Source organism: Procambarus clarkii, chromosome 27 (genome assembly GCF_040958095.1).
Source record: "Procambarus clarkii isolate CNS0578487 chromosome 27, FALCON_Pclarkii_2.0, whole genome shotgun sequence".
NCBI lineage: Eukaryota > Metazoa > Arthropoda > Malacostraca > Decapoda > Cambaridae > Procambarus > Procambarus clarkii.
Window position 1 is genome coordinate 5,449,461 of NC_091176.1, and position 19,687 is coordinate 5,469,147.

The window sequence follows — 19,687 nt, forward strand, 5'->3', positions numbered from 1 at the left end:
GCACCGGAGCAGAGCGCGGTGTCACAGGCACCGGAGCAGGGCACAGTGTCACAGGCACCGGAGCAGGGCACAGTGTCGGGGGCGCCGCAGCAGAGTGCGGTCCCTGGCAGAGGGAAACAAACAAAACAAGGCCCCAAAATCTGTTGGTATTACAGATGGGCTACCTGTAAGCATGGGGAATCGGGAAGAATAAATGGAACATGTACACACGATCACCCTAGAAAGTGCAGAAACCTCCTCAATACAGGTAAATGTACCAAAAGCTGTGAATTCTTTCACCCAGAAATTTGCAAGAACTCTTTGGACAGGAAAGAGTGCTTCAATGCTGAATGCCCAGCTTTTCATATAAGAGGTACCAGGCGAATAAAACCGACAGACTACCACTATGAAAACAGCCACTACTCCATCAACCGGGATAATTTTTTAGCAAGAGGAGGAGGAGAAGAATGGCTAAAAATGACCAGACTCTACCACCAACTCGGTCAAATGCTAGAGAGGACGCAAACACAGTGGCCTCCTTACCAGAGCCTCAGATATTAACACCAATTAAAGCATCCAGCACTTCCACTAACACGATAACATCATTTATATTTGCCAACATCCAGGGTATAAAAGCACGCAAATCCAACAAAGTTCATTTTATAGATGGTCTCCTTCATGAGGCAAATGCAGTGTTTGCAGCCCTAACGGAAACTCACACAAAGGACTACCTTGATGGTGAAATATGGATCTCAGAATACAATCTCTTCAGATGTGATAGGAAACACCGGCTTCAGGGTGGGGTCAGCCTCTACATCAAAGACACACTCATCTGTACTGAGCTGCTAAACACCTCAAATGATATGGTGGAAGTGCTGATAGTCAAAATAGAGATCCTAAATGTAGTTGTTGTCCTTGTATATAAGTCACCGGAGGCAAACCCTCAGCAGTTTAAAGACCAACTAATGAAAATAGAGCACTGCTTGGAAAACCTCACAAATCCAGCTCCGAACATCATCCTGCTTGGGGACTTCAACCTAGGGCACCTGAAATGGAAGCACCTGGCTAATACAGTAATATCAGAAAGAATACCAGGAAGTAGCCTAAATGAGCAGGCACATGCAAATGACCTGCTACGGATGTGCGATAGGTTTGCCTTAAACCAGCAAATAGTAGAACCAACTAGGAAGGAGAACACGCTGGACCTCATTTTCACTAATAATGATGAGTTGATCGGGAACATAATGATTACAAATACCTGTTACTCAGATCACAACTTAATTGAAGTTCTGACAACCATGGGAAATGGACCTTCAAAACCAGTCCAGATTCCCGGTGGAGGAGATTTCAGCAAATTCAACTTCAATAATAAACGGATAAACTGGGAGCAAATAAACCAGGACTTCACAGAAATAAACTGGGAAGAACAGCTAGGAAATGCAAACCTGAACCAGTGCCTGGAAAAAATAAGCTCAGTAGCACTAGAAATATGTTCAAACCGCATATCCCTAAGAAAAAAGAGAAAGAGGTGCAGATTGGAACGGGAACGTCGTTCCCTATATAGGCGAAGAAAACGAATCGCGGAACAACTTGAGAGTCGCACCCTATCTCAAGAACGGCGAAGAAGGTTAGGTAGAGAAATAGAAACAATTGAACTCAAGCTACAAGAATCATACAAAACCCAGGAGAGGCAAAGAGAGCAAAAGGCCATCAGTGAAATAGAGAGAAATCCGAAATATTTTTTCTCCTATGCAAAATCAAGATAAAAAACCACATCTAGTATCGGGCCCCTGCGAAAGGGAGATGGAACTTTCACAGATGACAACAAAGAAATGAGCGAGTTACTGAGGAAGCAGTACGACTCTGTTTTCAGTGAGCCATTAAATGCACTAAAGATTGATAACCCAAATGAATTTTTCATGGATATGATACCAACATCAAATCACATATCAGACGTCGCCCTATCCCCACTAGATTTTGAAGAAGCCATAAACAGTATGCCTATGCACTCTGCACCAGGCCCGGATTCTTGGAACTCCATATTCATCAAGAACTGTAAAAAACCACTATCGCAGGCCCTTGACATTCTGTGGAGACAAAGCCTAGATACTGGCGTTATCCCTGACATACTAAAAACAGCAGAGATAGCACCACTCCATAAAGGAGGAAATAAGGCAGAGGCAAAAAATTACAGACCGATAGCACTAACATCGCACATCATAAAAATTTTTGAGAGAGTGCTAAGAAGTAAGATCACAAAATACATGGAATCACAGCATCTCCATAACCCCGGACAACATGGTTTCAGAACAGGGCGCTCTTGCCTGTCGCAGTTGCTGGACCACTATGATATGGCATTAGATGCTATGGAAGACAAACAAAACGCTGATGTAATTTACACAGATTTCGCAAAAGCTTTTGATAAATGTGACCATGGTGTTATTGCACATAAAATGCGTTCAAAAGGAATTACCGGGAAAATAGGCAGATGGATCTACAATTTCCTGACTGACAGAACCCAATGTGTAATAGTCAACAAAATAAAATCCAGCCCATCAACCGTGAAGAGCTCAGTCCCCCAGGGTACTGTGCTTGCTCCAGTACTTTTTCTCATCCTCATATCGGACATAGACCAGAACACAACCTATAGCACTGTATCATCCTTTGCAGATGACACTAGGATTTTCATGAGAGTTGGCAACATAGAGGACACGGCAAACCTCCAATCAGATGTAGATCAGGTCTTTCTATGGGCTACAGAAAATAATATGGTATTCAACGAGGATAAGTTTCAGCTCATGCGCTACGGAAAAATTGAAAATATAAAAACAGAAACCACGTACAAAACGCAGGCAAATCATAACATAGAACGAAAAGGCAATGTAAAGGACCTGGGTGTACTCATGTCGGAAGACCTTACCTTTAAAGAACACAATAAAGTAGCCGTCGCAACTGCAAGAAAAATGACAGGTTGGATAACAAGAACTTTTCACACTAGAGATGCTATACCGATGATGATACTTTTCAAAACGCTTGTGCTCTCTAGAGTGGAGTACTGCTGCACAATGACAGCCCCTTTCAAAGCTGGAGAAATTGCTGACCTAGAGAGCGTGCAGAGATCCTTTACTGCTAGAATCCACTCAGTAAAACATCTAAATTAGTGGGACCGATTAAAGAGCCTAAATCTGTACTCCCTTGAGCGCACGCGGGAGAGATACATAATAATTTACACGTGGAAAATAATTGAGGGGCTGGTCCCAAACCTGCACACAGAAATAACATCACATGAGACCAGAAGACATGGCAGGATGTGCAGAATACCCCCGTTGAAAAGCAGAGGTGCAACTGGTACTCTGAGAGAGAACTCTATCAACATCAGAGGCCCGAGACTGTTCAACACGCTTCCACTACACATAAGGGTCATAACTGGCAAACCCCTCACAGTGTTCAAGAGAGAACTGGATAAGCACCTCCAAAGGATACCTGATCAACCAGGCTGTGACTCATACGTCAGGCTGCGAGCAGCCGCGTCTAACAGCCTGGTTGATCAGTCCAGCAACCAGGAGGCCTGGTCGACGACCGGGCCGCGGGGACACTAAGCCCCGGAAGCACCTCAAGGTAGCCTCAAGGTAGGTAGGTACCGTACCAACTGTCAGTGCGCTCAACTCACACCAAAGTATCACCTGTGTACTTCTGTATATTCGACCAAATATATATATATAGTATCTTAGTGTCTGTGTTTATTTGTCACCATACTTTACGTAACAATTGAACCGTTACAAAGTGAACATTTAACTGCACTTTACCTTTACTGATGACTCTTGTTGGTGTATGGGAGACGGTGAGGAGGGTGGGAGGGAGGGGCGGTGTTGGTGTATGGGAGACTGTGAGGAGGGTGGGAGGGGAGGAGCAGTGTTGGTGTATGGGGAGGGTGAGGAGGGAGGGAGGGGGTTGAGACAGTCTCCTTCTCACCTTAAAAACTTTCATATCTGCATCACAGGTTCCACATTTTCCTCTCACACATTTTACTGCCTCTGTTATGTGGCAGCCAGTCAGAACCAGTTACTTAGTCACAACATGTCAGTTAAGCATTCACAGTCAAGACCAGACACAGGCAGTCATAACCAAAGGCAGTCAAGCATTCACCGTCAAGACCCGTCACTGGCACAGTCAATCAGTCATTCACAGTCAATCAGGCATTCACAGTCGCAACCAGTTAGTTAGTAAAAAATAAGAGTTTAATGACAGGCGCTCGGGGAGTCTACCTCCTGATCCAACAGCTAGTAGCAAAAAAAAACACCGTATTAATATCGTCCATATGGTTAGGAGGGGCTCAGCTGGGGGGGGGGGGAGTCTGGTGTGGGATGGGGGGATGGAGGTGGTGGGGAGCATGTGGGATGGTGGGATGGAGGTGGTGGGGAAAGTGCGGGATGGTGGGATGGAGGTGGTGGGGAGGGTGCGGGATGGGGGGATGGAGGTGGTGGGGAGAGTGCGGGATGGTGGGATGGAGGTGGTGGGGAGGGGTTGGGATGGGGGGATGAAGGTGGTGGGGAGAGTGCGGGATGGTGGGATGGAGGTGGTGGGGAGGGTGCGGGATGGTGGGATGGAGGTGGTGAGGAGGGGTTGGGATGGGGGGATGGAGGTGGTGGGGAGGGGTTGGGATGGGAGGATGAAGGGTTAGTCAGCTGTCATTGGCTGCTTCCTGGGGGTGGAGGCCTGGTTGAGGACCGGGCCGCGGGGACACTAAAGCCCCGAAATGAACTCAAGATAACCTCAAGATAGATCCATCCATCCATCCATTCAGTCCCCCTCCACCATCCATCTATCCAGTCCCCCTCCACCATCCATCCATCCAGTCCCCCTCCACCATCCATCCATCCAGTCCCCCTCCACCATCCATCCATCCAGTCCCCCTCCACCATCCATCCATCCAGTCCCCCTCCACCATCCATCCATCCAGTCCCCCTCCACCATCCATCCATCCAGTCCCCCTCCACCATCCATCCATCCAGTCCCCCCTCCACCATCCATCCATCCAGTCCCCCCTCCACCATCCATCCATCCAGTCCCCCTCCACCATCCATCCATCCAGTCCCCCTCCACCATCCATCCATCCAGTCCCCCTCCACCATCCATCCATCCAGTCCCCGTCCACCTTCCATCCATCCAGTCCCCCTCCACCATCCATCCATTCAGTCCCCCACCTCCATCCATCCATCCATCCAGCCCCCGTCCACCATCCTTCCTGTTGTCCTCCCAAATAAAATATTCAAGTGCGATCGTCACTTGGCGGGAGACACTGGTTAACAGTGCACGCCTGGTTTCGCCCTTCACCCATCAGAACAGAACTATGCGCTCGGCGGACCCGTACGTATATTAACAAACTACGACCACCGAGGCAAACTATGACTACCGAATCGAATTTCTCGTAGAAATTTACTACGAGAACAGGGGCATACAAGAACCAAGGTTCCACTGTATATGCAAGACTGCTTATTAATGCAAATCTCCACGCACTTGTTTCTCTCTGTATCTCTACATCTCTTGTTTCTCTGCAAATGTTAACAGATAATTTTTACAATATATATTTTTTCTTCTTTCAGACATGTAAATATTCTACTGTTTATGGGGTGTGTCAAGACTCAACAGTTGGCAATTGTTACTCAATGGTGTGAAGGTTCCAGTCTCTATAAACACTTACATGTTCAAGAAACTAAATTTGAGCTTATGAGAATTATAGATATTGCCCGACAAACGTCACAAGGCATGGAGTGAGTATTTGCTAGCCCTTGTTGTATCATTTCATTGGGCTTTTATTATAATTGATTTTTAATCATCAGGACAACTTGAGGATTATAAATTAATGGAAATTGAATATAGGTATTGTTCATATATAAGCATGCTAGCTATGCAGCAGTGATAGAGCTCAATTGGTAAAAGTAATGCAGGGCTTAAATGAGTTGTAAGATGAACAAGGCTCACTGTTCTATAAGGAGTAGTGTAGCATTTGGTCCTTGCACATCTTGACCTATTGTTCGAGTCCCATATTACTCTTAAAATCTTATTTGTTTCTCATTATTGTGAGTTTCATTTTGATCGAGGAGAGTGAGTGACTTAGATAATGCTATTATTGCTTCTGAGTAGGAGTGGGGATTACATTAAATGTGAATTTAAATTGAAGTATCAGTTAATCTTTTCACAAATAAAGATTGAATTGAATAATTTTCTTGCTTTTAAACCTTCTGTCTCATCATCAAGCAGTGTTAGAATGTGGGCCATGTATACAAACTGTTGAACCGGTTTGGTACTACAGTGGTACCTCAGCTTACGAATTTAATCCATTCCCAGAGACGGTTCGTAAGCCGAAAATTTGTAAACTGAAGCGAATTTCCCCATAAGAAATAATGGAAATTGAATTAATCCGTTCCAGACTCCCCAAAAAAATGAATTTCAAAGTAAATTTTATACCTAATTCACCCAAATCTTCAGTACTAAAGTATGTACAAGTTATTACTTACCCTTACTGATGACTCTTCTTGCGTATGGAAGACGGTGAGGAGGGGGAGGAGGAGAGGTGTTAGTGTTTGGAAAGGGAGTCCTCTTCCATTATAACATCAGGCAGTGATCACTTTTCTGGGGGTACTCTCTCTCCTAAATTTTGCAGGCATACCACTAGGACCTGGTTGTGGCTCACTGCTTGATTTTCTCACTAAAAACCTTTCCATAGCCTCACAACACTATAAATACCACTTCTTTTTTCTAGATTTCTCAAACCATCCCCTGCTTGCCTTAAACTCTTTCGTATCTGCAGCACTCATTCCAGGGGTTTTCTTTAAAAGGTCTTCATGCAATTGCCTTGCTTTCTCACAAATGATGGCCTCTGAAATGCTATCACCTGCTAACTCCTTGTTATGTATCCAAATTAATAACAACTTTTCAACATCCCCAAGTGTTTGTGTTCTTAGTTTCGTGATTTTTTATACGCTTTTTTGTCACTTTAGCTCTCATAATGTCCTTTTTCTAAGCAAGTACAGTGCATATCGTTGACATGGATTTGTTGTACTGCCTAGCTAGTTCAACAACACATGTACCATCTTCATGTTTACAAGTGATCTCTTGTGGTTTCCTCTATGGTCATTCTCACATGTGTTTTCTTGGCTTGAACCTTACCACTGGTTTTCTTGGGACCCATGGCGAGATATATAATATCAGAGTTTATGTTCAAATAGCCAAAAATCCGAAAAGAACTGTAATTCTTTACAAAGAATTCGGGCACGATTGTCACTAGGCGGGAGGCACTGGAAAACTGGGGCGCGATCGCCGTGCCCCCACACGCTAGGTCGGCCATACGCGTATCGACAAATTCATTTTCCGAGGCAGAATTCATAACCCGATTCGATTTTTCCGAAAAAATCGGGCTCGTAACCCGAAAAGTTCATAAATAAGGGCATTCGTAAGCCGAGGTGTCACTGTACTGTAGTTTTAAATGTTTATGTTTCTTCATGCTGCTTTGAATTTCCATGTAAAAATAGAGAAATATTTATAAATGTCTGTTTAACAATATTCATTCATATGTGTATGGTATTTTCAGCTACCTCCACGCAAAGAATATAATCCATAGAGATTTGAAATCAAATAATATTTTCCTACATGATGATTACACGGTCAAGATTGGGGACTTCGGTCTTGCGACAGTCAAGGTAACGTTTTATTTATCCCATATATATTCTGTTTTTGTTTTCAATTTGTTTTGTTTTAAAAATTTGTTGTAATAATTACCTTACTTACATAGTTTGCAATCTTGAGAGTTAAGGCAAGTGTGGATCCATCCCATCACAGGTGTGTTCCAGTATTTAAATATGCACCAACATCAGTGTTTTCATTGTAATTTTATCCTTCCTCATCTTATTGTCTGATTTCCATCAGCTTGCATTTCAGTTTGTAAAGTTTTATTATCCTTCCTTAAAATTTTAGTGTTTTTTAGTATCTGATAACCAAATTTCACAATGTTATTCACCTGATTTATAACACTGTTATCTGCACTGTAGTTAGGATGCACACATTTCTCACTGTAATTTTTGGCACTTTATGTGGCTCCCTCACAATTATTTTAATTTTGTTTTGTTTTTGTTTAATTTTGTTGTTGTTTTTTGCAATTTTGTTGTTTTTAAGAAATTTGTAACAGGATTATTTTATATATACTGTATGTGTAATACAGTATATTCTTTTACAGGGTGGCCGATGGACCCAGGAGTGCCAAGGGGGACGACAAATCCAGCAGCCCTCTGGATCAATCCTATGGATGGCACCCGAGGTGATAAGAATGCAAGATGAAAACCCCTATACCTCTCAAAGTGATGTGTATGCATTTGGGATAGTTCTGTATGAGCTGTTCTCTGGCTGCCTACCATACTCAAATATTAATAATAAAGACCAAGTAAGCAGATGTTTATTATTCAAACGTGAAATCATCATAGTATTATGGCCATTAGCGTGTAGTAGTACTTATCAACCTGCTGCTGATAATCTTTCCAGTGTTCTAATAAACTTCCATACCGTACTTGTTCTTTAAGTTAGAAATTAAGGTACCCATGGCATCTACTTCAAGTGCATTCTTGAAGTGCAACCTTGCACTCAATACAGGTACAATATTTCCTTATATTTCTTACATTTATACCAACTTTACAATATTGTAGTATTTTGAGTTTAGGAATCTATAAAACATTCTGGCACAATGTACAACATAGCTAAGTGTAAGATCTTTGGAAAATATTTGGTATTATTATATTATTTAAACTTAATTTATTATATTATTAAATATTTAAACTACAAAAAATATTTGTATAAAATTCATTTTTATCCAATCGACCTCAGGATAGTATCAAAATAAGCGCCTTTAGATTGTGCACAATTTGATACCAAAATGAAAGATATAACATGAAACTTGATGTCCGAACACTTGAAAGATTATAAATAGGCTTTTGGTCAAAATATTAAAATATTTGTTACAATTCTATTTATTGTGCTATTATCTTGGGACTAGTTTTAAAATGCGCGCCTTTACGTCACGAACAATTTGATACCAAAATGAAAGATGTAACACAAAAATTTATGTCTGAACACTGGAAAGATATAAATAATTTTATGATGATGAGCATCCAGAATTAAAATATTTGTTAAAATTCCAGTTATTGCTCTATTATTATGGGACTAGTTTTAAAATACGCGCCTTTTTATTGCGAACAATTTGATACCAAAATGAAAGACGTAACACGAAAATTGATGTTATCAAACTGAACGAGTATACACATTAGGTTGCAGTGTACAAATTGGTGCTCGTTCACGGGTAACTTTAGGCTTTTCTGCGGGGAGGCAACCCAAACTTTTGTACATTATATTCATACACATCTGTAGAAAATTTAATTGCGAACACAATGATACCAAAACGAGCGATGTAGCATGAGAATTAAGGTGAGAAAAATGGAACGAGTATGCACATTTTACTGATTTTGTGCGCTCACGGGTAACTTTTGCCGACTTTAGGCTTTGCTGTTGGGAGTCACACCAGGCTTTTGGACATTATATTTATACACACCTGTAGGGAATTTAATTGCGAACACAATGATACCAAAACGAGCGACGTAGCACGAGAATTAAGGTGAGAAAGCTGAAACGAGTATACACATTTGGGTGTCACCGCGCACTTACCCGCATGCTTGCCCGCACGCTCGGTGCAAGACCCCTAAGTTGACCGCGCGCCTGCCCGGTGAGCGATAGTGTTAACAGACAGCGAAGTACACCTACGAAACGAAAGAAAGAACTGGCAAGACTGCCAAGAGACCTCATACTGCCGCCGAGAAGATGCCCACAGGTGGCACAACAGCAGTGAAGCCACAGGATCTCCATAGAGATGATAAATCCGAGTCAAAAATACTATACGCGAAGACTCAAGGAGAAGATCAAACCAGCCACGTGACGCACCGGTCCGATCTGCTGAAAGAGGCAGAGCTGCTGGTAAACCTCCGGGTTCAAATACCGTGCAAGTAGCGTCTGAAACCAAGGCTGGGCCGGCCACCATGTGGCCGAGCGAGTCCCTGAACCCCGGATGAATCGGGATGTGCCAGTACTTGTCCCAGAGGTCCAGGGACACCATCCAAGCACCTGGCTCCAAAAGAAGCCGGACCTGGGACAGTGTAGTCATCCGAAAGGAGGGATAATGAACCCAGGGGTTCAGACGGGACAAGTTCAGAATGAACCTCAGGTCTGCACAGTCCCGTTTCAGGACTGGAAACAGACGGGTAACCCTATCTGAGGGACGTTGTTGTTTTGACTACACCCAAGCGAACCCACTCCAAGATGACTTGATAGAGCGCAGGGGAAGAGGCCTGCCCCATCAGCCCCAAGCCCCCCAAAGGGGAAGGGGCCACCCAATGCCACTGCAGGCTGTTGGAAACGACCCAAAAAGCCCACAATTTGTGAGACCAGGCATGAGCAAACACAGCAAGCCTCCCCTCCATCGCCCCATCAATGGGACGAACCGCAAAAGGGCCGGCACCTCTTACGAGAATTCGAAGCCTCACACAGCGAACACCGCATCAACCAAGGCAAAGGTGGTTCCGAAGGCAGTGCCGGCCTCTGAAACTGGCACCAGTGGCCTACCCCGACGAGCGAAATCCCGAGCCCTGGCACGACCCTTCCGAGAAGGCCGCCCCCCTCCGGGGACTCCAAGAGAACCAACAACTCGGGCATGGGATGACAGCTAGCTGAAGCTCCCTGCAGATATTGCACCACCGCAGAATCAGCAAACAGTAAGGGACAGAAGAGCGACGACATTCTAAGAACCAGGGACCCAGGCAAATTCCAGGGAGGAAGCAAGCACCGCCTGCCAACACAAGTCGGGAGGCATAAAACAGATGACACCGCATCCTGCAGGATCGACGCAAACAGCTTCACCAAGGGAGACGACGAGCAAGTTGCCAACCCCAAGGCAGCAAACGGCCCCAAACGCCTTCACATCCTCCCCAAGCCAGTCCAAAGTCAGCTCCAGGAGGGAAAAAGAAACACAAGGCCAATACCAAGAGGCCATGAGGGTACAAGTTCTCAGCAACCTGCGCAGCCAAAAGGAAAGGAATCTGCATATGGAGCTGCACAGCGTCAACATCCCGAGGAAGGGCCCGGGACAAACAAGCACTCATTGAGGTACTCAAATTCACCCCCCAGGAAAACCTTGACCACCGTCAACGCCTCACGCCACTCAAGCGTGCAGTAATGACAGAAGGTATGCCACGCCTTAAAAAATATATATATATACAGGTATATTAAAATGGAAACCACGTACAAAACTCAGGCAAATCATAACATAGAACGAAAAGGCAATGTAAAGGATCTGGGTGTACTCATGTCGGAAGACCTTACCTTTAAAGAACACAATAAAGTAGCCATCACAACTGCAAGAAAAATGACAGGTTGAATATCAAGAACTTTTCACACTAGAGATGCTATACCGATGATGATACTTTTCAAAGCGCTTGTGCTCTCTAGATTGGAGTACTGCTGCACAATGACAGCCCCTTTCAAAGCTGGAGAAATTGCTGACCTGGAGAGCGTGCAGAGATCCTTTACTGCTAGAATCCACTCGGTAAAACATCTAAACTATTGGGACGAACTTAAGAGCCTAAATCTGTACTCCCTTGAGCGTAGGCGGGAGAGATACATAATAATTTACACGTGGAAAATATTAGAGGGGCTGGTCCCAAACCTGCACACAGAAATAACATCACATGAGACCAGAAGACATGGCAGGATGTGCAGAATACCCCCGTTGAAAAGCAGAGGTGCAACAGGTACTCTGAGAGAGAACTCTATCAACATCAGAGGCCCGAGACTGTTCAACACGCTTTCGCTACACATAAGGGGCATAACTGGCCTACCCCTCACAGTGTTCAAGAGAGAACTATCAACATCAGAGGCTCGAGACTGTTTAACACGCTTTTGCTACACATAAGGGGCATAACTGGCAATCCCCTTACAGTGTTCAAGAGAGAACTGGATAAGCACCTCCAAAGGATACCTGATCAACCAGGCTGTGACTCATACGTCAGGCTGTGAGCAGCTGCGTCCAACAGCCTGGTTGATCAGTCCAGCAACCAGGAGGCCTGGTCGATGACCGGGCCGCGGGGACGCTAAGCCCCGGAAGCACCTCAAGGTAACCTCAAGGTAACGCCTCCAAACCAAAAACAGGACAGTCCGCCAGCCAGGACGACTCCGAAACCTCATACCGGAGCCAGTAGGAAACGAAGACCCAAATCTGAACGAAGACGGATCCATGATAGAGGTATTAACCTGGTCGTGCAGGAGGTAAGCCATAAAGGCCTCTCGCACCACATGAGGCTGGATGTGGGAAGCCGAAAATCTCCGGAAAGACGGGACCGAAGCATCCGAAGGGACACGGAACCAAGCCCGGGGAGGGGCATACACCAAATCCAATTCGTATGCAGAGGGGGGGGGGAAGAAACCCCCCACTCCCTGCACTCCCTGTAACAGTAAGCCCCGCACAGGATGCAGAAAAACCCAGGCAGGGTTCAACGGGGCCCAAGGCCCCCAAGTCAGCCCCTCCCCAGCCCCGGGATCCTTCACATCCGGACCTGGGGCCGAGTCATCTCCCAAAGCCCCAGCCTCAAGAGAAAAGTCCGGCGCAGCCATAAAAGACAGATGGAAGCGGGCCCACTGGTCAGACCCCAGAGGCTTCGGCAGGGAAAGCAGACTCGAATATCTCTGTCGCCACACCGGAAGGGACATCCCCCAAGACTGCCCGAGTCTCAAGACATCTAAACCCTGCTCTGACTCGGAAACCCTGAGACGTTTCGGAGCTGGAAGCAGAGGAGGTGGGGGGGGGGGAGCAGACCAAACAACAGCAGGGGATGGACAAGAGGGCACAGACAAAACCAAGGGCGAAGCGACTATCACTCCCAAGTCCGGGTCCCCATAAGCAAAGTGGGGCAGCCTCGGGGCATCCGGTGTAGCAACCAACTTAGTGCATTGCAATAACCTAAACCGAACATGCAACGCTTTCGCTGCCTATACCTGAAGAATGTCATCAGTAGATTGGGTAAACTGACTCACCAGCAGGAATCGAAACTCGCAGGACTCCGGGTCGAAGGTGTCATCAACCCAACACACAGCATGACGAAGGCAAAAACAATGAGAGTCACCCTGAGACAAAGGGACAGAGCAACCCTCGAACTCGCACAATGTGGGGAGGGGGGGGACTCAGGGGTCACATCCATCGGACTTGCGTGCCCCCGTGGGGATTTCCAGGGCCCTGAGACGGAACTCACGCTTTGGGAAACCCAGGCAGTGTACTGCTAACCGGTGCCCAAGTCTACCAAACAACTTTCTAATAGCTGAACCCCCAGGACGTGTACACTTACGGGGACCTAGCAGGGGGGTACCACCCAAACTGTAAGAGCACTTAAGTGCACAGGGGGGCAATATCCAAGGCAGACACCCCCCCTAGTCCCCCCCCACCAGACAAACAAACAAAAAGAAAAAGAAAACCCCGCAAGAGGACAGCGTACCCAGGCGGGACAGAGCCAGCTGCGATGAATATTGAAAACAAGCTGCCCAGTAGCCTGTGCCCCTTACCAGTGCAAACTTCTTCCTACCCTAAGGCAAACTAAAGGAGCCAGAACTCCCCAGTACACAAAGGGCGCCCAAAAGCCGAGCAGCCAATGGTCCAAGCAGAGGCAGACCCCCAAGGAACTTGTGGAAGGTTGCCCCAAGCCCCAAGGGTAGTACTTACTGGGCCCCTAGGGAAGGAAACCCTAGGCGCATGCAGCCCGAGTACTGAAGAATCATTTCTGGCTCGCGCACCACCTGGAAGACAGCCACCACACAAGGAACAGAGCTGAAACAAGGCTGGAGCCAGAACACACGACCTCTGCCTAGCGCATCAGCCTCAGAACTTGGGTGTGGATTGCCAGCGCAGGGGTCTGGGGCTCCCCCTTCCCCCTCCCGGGGCGGGGTAAGCTGCACAGACAGCGACGTAATTACCTAAATGTAGTTACAGGATGAGAGCTACGCTCGTGGTGTCCCGTCTCCTCAGTACTCTTTGTCATATAACACTTTGAAATTACTGACAGAATTGGCCTCCACCCCCCTTCTCACCTTACTCGTTCCAACCGTCTACCACTCTGTTTACAAAGTTAATTTTCTTATATTTATCTAGCAGCTTTGTTTCATGGGTTTAAATCTATGACCTCTTGTTCTTGAAGTTCCAGGTCTCAGGAATTCTTCCCTATCAATTTTATTGATTCCTGTTACTATTTTGTATGTAGTGATCAAATCAACTCTTTTTCTTCTATCTTCTAGTTTTGCATATTTAATGCCTCTAACCTCTCCTAGTAGCGATTGTCCTTCAGTTTTGTGAGCCACTTAGTGGCATGTCATTGCACCTTTTCTAGTTTGTTGATGTGCTTGATATGGGCACCATACAACCTCTGCATATTCCAGGTTTGGTCTAACAAAAAGTCGTGAACAATGTGTGACATGCTCGTTTGCTCGTTTCTGTTTGGGGAGTTCTATCCACTAGTTCGGTTTTTTGTAGCAATTTTCACCAGAATAGGTGTTTGTTTTGGGGCACCTATCTTTCTTGGTGCCTGACCCAGCCGATGACAGACATAGAATGTTTCCAACCACACGAGGGTTTCTATAGGCCATTGCTCCTCGCGTCTCTCTGAGGGGGGCCAGGTTCTGGCTCGTGGTCCCCGGGAGGCCCACAGAACTCCATACACATGACTGGTGCAAAAGTCTGACATTAGCAACATCAGTCTGGATAGCTCCGGGAAGCCGAAGGGGCTACCCCCAGAAAATATATTACTATGCCTGTTTCTTTTTCATTCATCATTGAAAATGTGTATAAACATGATTGGAATCACAAGAAAAGCATCACATTTATACCCTAATGTTATCCATAACCTGCCGGGAAAGTTAAAGTATTAATGTTGCATCCATCTACAAAACTCATTAAAAACATGATTAGTGCCATATTAAGAGATTCACATTCATACCCTAATATTTCCCATGCTCTTTGTCAGGTAGATCATTCAGCGTCAACTCCACCTCATCAGCGTCACACAGTTCTTGATAAATATCATTTGAAAATCCTTCAAAATCCATTTCTTCCTCAGTCACTTCATCAACATGATCAAGCAACAGGAGTTTTTTCCAACAATTCCTTAATGTTGGCTCTTTAATTAACTTCATTCCAAACATTAGCCCAGTTGTAAATGGCTTCCTTAATTGAGTATTTTTTGTAACGTTCCAGTGTTGCTTGACCTCGCGAAACGGTTCCTTGTCTTTTGTCTTCATCTGACTTAAACACCACCATGATTTCTTTATTCATTGCTTCCTTTGTAGAGCCTTTTCATTGCATATAAAATACCCATATCCATTGGCTGGATCAGAGAGGTGGTATTTGGAGGCAAGGACATACATTTGATCAGTCCATCATGTGACGCTAATGTGTTGAGCCCTACATAAGCTGGGGCATTGTCAACCAAGAGTAATGCTTTGACATCATTCTGTCTCACTCCACAGTTGTTTATCTGAAAATCTCTTACTTCTTTGCAAAAATGATTTTTGAACCAGTCTACAAAAATATCTCCAGTAAACCAAGCTGTTTTAGAGTTGTAGTTGACCACAGGTAGCTTGTTCATTAAAATTTTCAAAGCACGTGGGTTTTTTGACTTCCCCACAATGGCGGACTTTATTCTGTGGCTTCTGTCTGCATTTGCACACAGCATGGCAGAAACTTTTTCTTTGTTTACCTCACAGCCAGGAACACTTTCATCTAGCCTAGATGCCAAAGTGTTGTTCTGCAAGCATTTCCAATTAAAGCCTGTTTCATCGGCATTGTATACCTGAAAACACCTTAGATCATTTGTTATTATGTAATCATTTAATTTACGTTTAAATGGCTCGACAGAATCCGTATCTTCACATAATGATTCCCCACAAACTTTCCTGTTCTTAATATTATGCCTATTCTTAAACCTTTGCAACCATCCTTCACTTGCTCGAAAATCTGGAATGTTCATCATTTTTTTTTTTTTTTTTTTTTTTTTTTTTTTTTTTTTTTTTAAATAAATCTGCGGCAGTCTTAATGGCGTCCCCACAGAGCGCTCCTGGTTAAACCACTTATACACAGCTTCATCCAATATGTATTTGATGAACCTTTTAATTGTTTTCCTTTTATTTAATACATCACTATCACTTGTAGCAAGGAACTTCCTAATATCATCTTTCTGTCTCTTGATATAACACACCGTACTTTTCCCGACATTAAATTCTGCTGCGAGCCTAGTAACAGAGTAGCCACGTTCAAGTTTCTCTATTATGTCGAATTTCTGCTCAATGGATAAAAATCTTCTCTTCCGCTTTGTAGATACAGCACGATTAGCAAGCCCTTGAGACATATTGTTGTATAATAATACAACTGTAGTCAAGAAATGGTAAATTCCACGATTATTCTTTCACCGGTGGACAAACATGTCACTCGCAGACAAAGCTAACGGCACTGGGTACTTACTGTATGAACACAGACTAGGTCTATACACCTTCCAGTAGGACTGGTGTTAAAGCCAGATCCAGTAACATAAATTTCTCTCAAATATTGGATTTACATCAAAATATATATTTTTAGGTTATATATTTAGTTTAGTAACATTATTAGGATAATAAGAGATATAAAAAACTTATTTTAGATCTGATTTATTAATTTTATTATTTCGAAGCCGTAAGTTACTGAACTGTGGCGACGAAATCGAACGAAAAACACATGGTGCTGTGTGTATAAGGATTAGACCCGTCCCCTCACACTGGAGTTGTTGTTCCAATAACATAAATAATTTCTCAAATAGCAGATGTCTGTCATATTACAGTATATTTTTGGTTTTATTTAGTTTAGTTTAGAATAATTTGGATAATTAGGATAATAAAAAGCTATTAAAACACTGGTTTTAGAAATGATTTATTAATCTAAAACTTTCAAAGTCATGGATCACTGCACTATGACGTCACAGACGAAAGTGAGTGAAACCTCACTGTAAAGTGAGGTTTACTGTACAGTATTCCTTTATCTGTCCACCCTCACTCATCTTATTTCACGACAGAAAATGTCTATAAGGAGATTTTACCATGTGTAGCTAGCTAATCACACTTCAGCCTTTAAATTAATTTACAAAGGTACGTGTGCCATAAATCGGTGAACAAAAATTATGGAAACTCAGTCTTTCATTTGTGTGGACCACTCTGGCTGGAGTCTGGTTCATATGGTTGACTTGTGTGGACCATTCTGGCTGGTGTTTGGTTCATATGGTTCACTTGTTGCGTGGTCCACTTAACACTTTCGCGCTTTAGATTAGAGATAACTCGTCGCCGTTTTTTCTTACGATTCCGCATAACAGCCTACTTTTGTAGTCCATCGAAAAAATATTTCTATAAATTCCATTTTTTAACCGAAATGGATGGGGATACTTTTGTTTTGTAGAGAATTTATTTGCGAATTTTTTGGTACCAGAATGAATATTATATCACATAAACTTCTATGAGTAAAAAAAAAAATACACAAAGTATGTTTGGGGGTGTGGCGAGCGTGTGGCAGTGGGTTCCCTTTAGCCGTTGATATATCCAACACGTGGGAAATATTTGTATGTGTTATGTATATGTCTGTGTAGGGAATTTTACTGCGATCACTGTCATACAAATTATAAAATGTTTCAACAAGTATAAACATGACAAACATCAAACGAACGAAAACAATGCGTTCGTTTCTGCCGCGAACGCATACTGAGCGACGTGGTTCTATATTTGGCGCTTCTCTTACACATGCTTTGTACAAATGTTATACAGTTCATCTTATAGAAAATTTTATTGCGAACACATTGGTATAAAAAAGAAATACATACATAGAAAAGTAGGGTCAGGAAACGTATAAACTTTCCAAGCATGATTTCCCCCCTGTGTTTTCGCCAGTGCGCTCGCGGCTAACTACTCTCCACTTCACACACTCTTGCGGGTGGGCAATTACCTATATTAAACATTCATATGCATATGTCTGTGTAGAGAATTTTATTGCGATTCCAATGATACCAAAATTAGCGATGTAGGACAACTGTAGGCTTCGCAACCATTAAGAGTGGAAACATTTTGTTGCTGTTTGGCGCTCTCGGCGAGTGATCTGCATAGCTTTTTATTTGGTGTTGATACTCCTTATGCTTGGGCGGCATTTTATAGGTATGCTCTTATAGACAATTTCATTGCGAACACAGTGATACCAAATTTAAATACGTGCGCCTTCAATTATTGTCAGGACAGTCAAAAGAGTGTACACTTTTTCGGTCTTACCGCGTAGGCGCGCGAAGTGCCGAAAGCATCTGGGGTATTGTTTTTTTTTGAGCGCCGAGAGCGCGAAAGTGTTAACACTTTCGCACTCTTGGCGCTCAAAAAAAAATAATACCCTAGATGCTTTCGGCGTTCTGCGCGCCTACGCGGTAAGACCGAAAAAGTGTACACTCTTTTTACTGTCCTGATAATAATTGAAGGCGCACGTATTTAAATTTGGTATCACTGTGTTCGCAATAAAATTGTCTATAAGAACATACCTATAAAATGCCGCCAAACCATAAGGACTATCAACACCAAATAAAAAACTATTCAGATCACTCGCCAAGAGCGCCAGACAGCAACAAAATGTTTCCACTCTCTTAATGGTTGCGAAGCCTACAGTTGTCCTACATCGCTAATTGTGGTATCATTGGAATCGCAATAAAATTCTCTACACGGACATATGCATATAAATATAGATTCAATGTCGTAGCCCACCCAAAACAATGTGGGAAGTGGCCGAAGTGTTACCCGCGGCAGCATATCGGCGAAACTCGCTTTGAAAAGTGTATATTCAATTCACTGTCCTGACATTATTTGTCGATGTATGTATTTCATTTTTGTACCAATGTGCTCGCAATAGAATGTTCTATAAGAACATAAGTATTAAAGGTCACATAAGGATGCGTTCGACCGGCAACATATATAAAAACTACGTCGATTACACTCGTCGTGTCAATAATACAATTGTTTTACCACGATGATTCACTGCCACGCTGTTTTCTTTTATAAGCTGTTCGGCTATTAGAGAAAACGTAAATTTCATGGCAAACATTTGTATACTATTCCCAAGTTGATCGGATAATAAATGGATTTTATACAAATATTTTTTCGATGGACTACAGGCGTAGTCTGTTATGCGGAAACGTAAGAAAATACGGTGACGACTCATGGATAATCTAAAGTGCGAAAGTGTTAATTGTGTGATCCAACTTGTCTTATGAAGGAATTATTCATTGTAATCTGTGATAGAATGAGAAAGTTTTCCAGAACTCTGTCCCAACATTGTGAGCTTGTGGACCACTTGTGCAGTCCACTTGTGTGATTGAACTTGCCATATGAGGGAACTTATTTGTAATCTGTGATAGAATGAGAAAGTTTTCCATCAGTCTGTGAACTGTCCCAACATCATAAGCTTGTGGACCACTTGTGCGGTCCACTTGTGTGGACCACTTGTGTGGTCCACTTGTGTGATCGAACTTGTCATATGAGGAAATTATTAATTGTAATCTGTGATAGAATGGGAAAGTTTTCCAACAGTCTG

General features: G+C 43.7%; 1 protein-coding gene across 3 annotated transcripts in view; it reads left to right on the plus strand.

Annotated features, from left to right (window-relative positions):
- The window catches only part of Raf (Raf oncogene), a 194,216-nt gene that overhangs the window by 127,622 nt on the left and 46,907 nt on the right, over window positions 1-19,687 (plus strand). For 2 of the 3 annotated variants that reach the window (XM_045749499.2, XM_045749501.2), the window contains exons 10-12: window positions 5,583-5,750; window positions 7,571-7,679; window positions 8,198-8,416. In XM_045749499.2, the coding sequence (XP_045605455.1) occupies window positions 5,583-5,750; window positions 7,571-7,679; window positions 8,198-8,416 (496 nt within the window). The remainder of the gene's footprint in view (window positions 1-5,582; window positions 5,751-7,570; window positions 7,680-8,197; window positions 8,417-19,687) is intronic. The other variant, XM_045749500.2, reaches the window with a different exon arrangement.